Source organism: Eublepharis macularius, chromosome 12 (assembly GCF_028583425.1).
Source record: "Eublepharis macularius isolate TG4126 chromosome 12, MPM_Emac_v1.0, whole genome shotgun sequence".
NCBI classification, from domain to species: domain Eukaryota; kingdom Metazoa; phylum Chordata; class Lepidosauria; order Squamata; family Eublepharidae; genus Eublepharis; species Eublepharis macularius.
In genome coordinates this window covers 67,345,509-67,351,508 of record NC_072801.1, presented here as the reverse complement: position 1 = coordinate 67,351,508, position 6,000 = coordinate 67,345,509, and the positions used below count along the sequence as shown (strand labels likewise).

The 6,000-nt window shown below is 45.4% G+C and overlaps 1 protein-coding gene across 1 annotated transcript; it reads left to right on the top strand.

Moving 5' to 3' along the window:
- Positions 1-2,771: 2,771 nt before the first annotated feature.
- Positions 2,772-3,734, top strand: LOC129339592 (olfactory receptor 11G2-like). Its single transcript, XM_054994173.1, has one exon. It carries the CDS (start codon positions 2,772-2,774, stop codon positions 3,732-3,734), a length of 963 nt encoding a protein of 320 aa, XP_054850148.1.
- Positions 3,735-6,000: the final 2,266 nt, after the last annotated feature.

Genomic DNA, 6,000 nt, shown 5'->3' with positions numbered 1-6,000 from the left:
CCATTGTGCATCTTAAGTGGGTGGTGGTAGTAGAAGTGCTGTCAAATCTTAGCCAACTTGTTGTGACCCTGCTGGCATTTTCCAGGCAAGAGACTAACAGAAGTGGCTTGCCATTGTCTGCCTCTGCATAGTGACCTTAGTCTTCGCTGGAGGTCTCCCATCCAATTACTAACCGAAGCCGACCCTGCTTCCAAGATCGGATGAGATCAGGCTCATCTGGGCTATCCAGGATGGGTCCAAGTGGAAAGAGACAGGCTGAATTCCCCCTCACTCATTTTAGAATCCCTTACCCATAGGGGTGCCCACGGCCTGGAGGAAAAAAATACCCTGCCCCTTTAACAGAGGCTTAATGTGTGAAAAAAGGGTAGCTGAAGCTTTTCAAAGAGTGGAGGTAATTCATCTCACCAATAACATCCCATTCAGTCTCTGTTAAAGCTGCAGGACTTTTTTTATGTTGTTGGCAACCCTGCTTACCCAGGAATGTTAAAAGATGTACCTGATTTGCATGATTCTGCTCACCCCAACAAAGTAAGTTTTGGGGAGGGGGTATAAAGCCAGGTGCAAATCTTTTGGGAAAACAACATCAAAGTCTAAGAAGATAACCAAAACATATACAGGAGACCAACAGTGGCTCCCAAGATGATCAGGGGAGGACATAGTCTTCTTGGCTCCATAGTGTTGAACGAAGCAAGTCTCAGTTTGGATAAGAGAATGAAAAGGGGAAAAGAGGTCTTGTAAGCAACTCTGAGCTTCTAGAAGGAAGAGGAGGGAGAGGAAAGGCCATTGCTCAGTGGCAGAGCACCTGTGTTGTATGCAGAAGGTCCCAGGTTCAATCCCTGGCACCTTCAGTTATAAAGGACCAGGCAGTGGGTGATATGAAAGACCTGTGCCTGAGACCCCACAGAGCTGCTACCATTTCGAGTAGACAGCACCGGTGTTGATAGACCAATGGCCAGGTTCAGTACAAGGCAGCTTCATGTGTTCAGAAGGATGCAAGTCTCAGAGTCATGAGAAAAGAGAGGAAACGTGCCTTGGAATCAGGATTCACCTGCAAAAATAACACAAGTTGCTGGGGGTTGGAGCGGGAGGGAAAAGATTGTTACAAGGATTAACAAATTGTAAACATAGCCATTACAGCACTACCTGCGTTTCTCTTGTTATCCCACTCTTCCCGTAAGGAGCTCCGGCAGCATAGATGATTCTCCTCCATTTACCCTCACAACAATCCTGTGAGGTGGGCTATGCTGAGAGAGGGTGACGGGCCCAAAGTCCCCTAGTGAGTTCCATGGCTGAGGAGGCATTAGAATCCAGGTGAGCAAATGCACAGACGGTGTTCCACAGAGGGGGTGCCACAGTGGGAAAGGCTTGGCCACTGGTAGCCACACACCCAGCTTCCCAAGGCAAGGGCAACCAGAGCAGGATCTTGGCTGACAATCTGAACCTCCCAATAGGTTAATATGGAAGTTCACCCTTCTTCTGATCTTCTCCTCCAACAGGTTTTATAGGTTTAAAGATTAAGAATCAATACTTTGAACTATGCTCAAAAAGCCAGTGTGATGTAGTGATTACAGAACCAAGCTAGAAGTGGCGAATTACACTTGAATGGCACTTGAACAGACTCACATGTATTCCTCCATGTTCACTTGCTCTCCACTCGATCCCATAGAACCAGTTCAAGCACAGACACGGGATGGAGAGCTATGTGATCGAGTGGAGCGCAAGTGAACACGGAGGAATACATGTGAGTCTGTTCACTTGCCATTCAAGTGTAATTCGTCACTTCTAGTTTGGCTCACCATTTTAGACTAGGATCCTGGAGACATGGGTTCAAGTCTCCACTCTGCCACGGAAGCTTGCTGGGTGACCTTGGGCCAGTCACACATTCTCAGTGTAACCAACATCACAGCATGGTTGTTGCGAGGATAAAAGGGGGTGATGAGAACAATGTAAGCCCCTTTGGGCCACCATTGAGGAGAAAGGAGGCGAATGAATGAATGAATGAATGAATGAATGAATGAATGAATGAATGAATGAATGAATGAATGAATGAATGAATGAATGAATGTGTTCCTGGAGATATGTATTCCAGTCAGCACCATCACTGCTGCCTTCCAAACCCCTTGAAGCTCCCTGAGAGTTTTCAAGTGTAGTCTCACCCAAAAAAGTGTATTACTAGAGTTTAACCAATGTGTTCAGAATATGTACAACATGTGTACTTGATTTACATAATAGCAAACTATCTGTATAATGTGCCAAGTTGGCTGCTTGGATTTAGTGTTCTGAGGTATGGCAATTCTCTGGAGGGTCCCATGTGCTTGCATGTGTGGTATTTGACATTTCTATGAATAACACGTTGGACTGGAATGAATTGGTCTGGTATTATTACAGAGTTTGTTAGAAGGGAGTGGAGAAAAGCTTCCACTAGAAAAGAAGACAACTGTCACAGTGAAAAATTGGTCCTGTATATATTCAAGATAAAATTGCCCCCAGCTGCATTTCTCATGGCTACTTTTATATCTATAGTTTCAGGTTGGTGGCCATGTTGTTCTGTAGTAGAAGAACAAGATTTTGGTCCACTAGCAACTCTTGCTCTTTTCTATCTATACTGTCATTTATAACTAATTAGAAAAATAATTGTTTGTGAGGAAAAATCTCATGTCCCTGAATAGCACGCTAGCTTGGTCTTTGTCTGGCAATGGAAATAAAATGTGGAGACATGCAAATGACTCTTGCTTACACTATGTGGTGCTGATTCTACTATGTGATTCTAGATGGATCCAGCCAATGGGACCAGAGTGCAGGAATTCATTTTGCTGGGTTTTGAGTCTGGGCAGCAGGAACGAATCCTGCTCTTCATCGTTTTCGCCGTGCTCTACATGCTCACTTTGGCTGAGAACATCACCATTATCGCCTTGGTGTTCCTAGACAACCACTTGGCTAAACTTCCCATGTACATCCTGCTGAGCAACTTCTCCTGGCTGGAGATGTGTTACGTGACGACCACAGTGCCCAGGATGCTCTTCGACTTGGCCTCCTCCGAAAGGATCATCCCCTTCAGTTCCTGCTTCCTGCAATACTATATTGTTTTCTCACTGGGCAGCACTGAGTGCTTCTTCCTCTCATCCATGGCCTTGGATCGCTACTTGGCCATCTGCCATCCACTGCGCTATCCCCAAATTATGTCCCAAGATTTGTGTTATGCCCTGGTGGCTACTTCTTGGATGCTGGGCTTCCTGTGGCACGTGGTTCCAGTGACTTTGATCTCCAAGTTGTCCTTCTGCGGCCCTAACATCATTGACCATTTTATGTGTGATCCCGGGCCAATTCTGTCCTTAGCTTGCCCTCCAGTACCAAATGCTCCTATTATCATTCAGACACTCATGAATGGTCTTGTCATCATAGGCAACTTCTTGTTTGCTGTCCTGTCTTATGGCGCTGTCATTCTTACCTTGCTGAAAACTTCAAACCAAGACAGTCGGAAGAAGGCCTTCTCCACCATCGCCTTCCACCTGCTAGTGGTGACGCTTTTCTATGGCTCAGTTTTAGGGATGTATGTAGTACCGGGAGGAGAAAGTGAGTCAAAGATCACTAAGGTCGTAACAGTCTTCTACACTAATGTTACGCCCTTACTCAACCCCCTGATCTATTGCTTGAGGAATGATCAGGTGAGAGAAGCTCTGGGTAGACTGTTAAGGAGAAGGGTGGGCTTCATGAGGAGAAAGATGACTATGTAAAAAAAAAAGAGGGAGGAAGGAAAGAAGAAAGAAAACCCAAATCAAAACTGAATCACCAACCAGTAGAGGAGACCAACAGGGTGGTGTCCACTCGTTCTCCACACCATGTCCATGTGTGCGAACACACCCTTCTGGTAGAAAGGATACAGTGCAACTTTGTCAGTCTCCTTTAGGCTGCCAAAGATACAGTGGGCAAGAAAGAGCATAGTCCAGTACAGGTGACCGCTCACACATATATACACACACACATGCACACATTGACTCACAAGAGAGAGCAGACATGAGTGCGCTAACCCCTCCCTCTGCCTCTGTGCAATTGCCTATTTGTCTGCAGAGTGTGACTGCATGGATGAAATGGATGCATCCATACAACTTCTCTGAGATCAGCAATTGTGTGGAGGCAGGGGTGGGGCCAGCAGCTCACACCTACTCTTCCCCCCACACACATACATGGTAAGTCAACATATGTACAAGCTCATGTTTCTCTCTCTCTGAGGTGCTTTCTAGGCAAGAAATGGAAGAGTACCCCAGTGGCAGCTGGAATGTTGGGAGACCGTGGGTCAATTTTCTCCTTCCTGGGGGAAAAGGACCAGGGCAGTAGCAGAGCACAGCAGTGTCACACTCCTTGTGACCAATGGTTTAAAACCATGCAGAAGAGATGGGTTTTATTCTCTCCATCTCATGCTGGCACCTGGGAAAAGGGGCAGAGCTTCATATTGCAAGAGGTGCAGGGATGGGTGTCAAGTTGCCCCAAGGGACCCAAAAAGGTGGAGGACCCCTAACATATTGGTTCAAGTTGCCCAAGAATAGTCAACAAACAAGGATGCAACCGTCCAGCCTTTCACCATTGACCTAAAGAGCAGTGGCTTTCAGAATCAAATAGGATGTTTATTGTCTATCTAGTGAATTGGCATTTATGGTTATTAATTACTTTATTATCAGTAAATTCTACATGCTAAACTATGTTTATTATGTTGATGTTCCATCTACTTTAACTACACTATGTTTGTTTTCTGACAGCATTTGGAGGGAGGGTATGGGAGAAAGGCTTTAAGTCCATGTTGCTTCAGCCCCTGAGTTGCCTCTCTGTGACCCTGAATATCCCTGCCTCCCCAGACATCCTGGGGAGGCACCTCAGCAGGATATAATGCCATAAAGTCCACCACCACCACCCCAAAGCATCCAGTTTATCCTGGTGAACTGAATTCTCTAACCTGGAGATCAGTTGCAAGTCTAGGGGATCTCTACACTTCACTTGGAGGCTGGCAAATCTACCTCTATGGTGATTTCCCATGGCAGCTAGGACCAGTTAGGCCAAGCATTTCTGATCAGAACTGAGCCCTAAGTCAGTGTTCAGCCATCCAACCCTTGAGACTGGCCCTCTAAAATAAAATGAAGGTCTTCACAGTCAGCCAGGAAAACCTATTCTTCCTCCATCTTGCTTTGCATTCCTGATTTCCAAAACCTAAAAACCAAGGTAGAGCAAAGGTTGTGGTGGGCTTTGTTGAGGCCACTAGAGGCCTCAACAAGAAGGTTCCCACATATCTTAGAGATCCAGAATATAAAGCACAAAACAGTTGAGGTAGAATGTTATCTGTTTATGACTTGATGTCAATTTCCACCACGAAGCTGGTGTTTTCAAGGCACACGACAAACAGTGGGGGTTTGTCATTGCCTCTCTCTGCTTAGGAACCCTGGTCTTCTTTGGAGGTCTTCCATCCAATTACTAACCAAGGCTAATCCTGCTTAGCTTCTGAGATCTGACCAGACTGGACGTGCCTGAGATATCCAGGAGAGGTCACCTTAGATATTATGTACTAGATATTTTTCAGGGGATCTTTAATATGGTGCCCTGACCTGGATAGCTCAGGAGCATCTCATCCTATCATTCCTCAGAAGCTAAGCAGGGTCAGCCTTGGTTAGTAAGTGGATGGGAGACCTCCAACAAAGACCAGGGTTGCAGAGGCAGACAATGGAAAATCACCTCTTTTAGCCTCTTGCCAAGAAAACCCCACCAGGGGTCACCATAAGTCAGCTATGACTTGAGGGCAGGACTTCATTTTTAATATGGTAGCATCCATTCACTAGCTATTTTGGTTTCCATACCATGGAATAAAAATCATTAAGACAGAAATGTTTGCTTTTGCAATATCTTCTCTCATTGTAAGCAATGGTACTGTATGCATGTATATAAAAATGTGTATCTTTGTGTATTTTATTGACAGGATAAATGCTTTTTTTGTTTGTCTACTTTGAGCAACTCTTT

What these genes read in the sequence shown, in the direction of transcription:
- LOC129339592 (XM_054994173.1), top strand. Translation starts at nt 2,772, where the DNA reads ATGGATCCAGCCAATGGGACCAGAGTGCAGGAATTCATTTTGCTGGGT.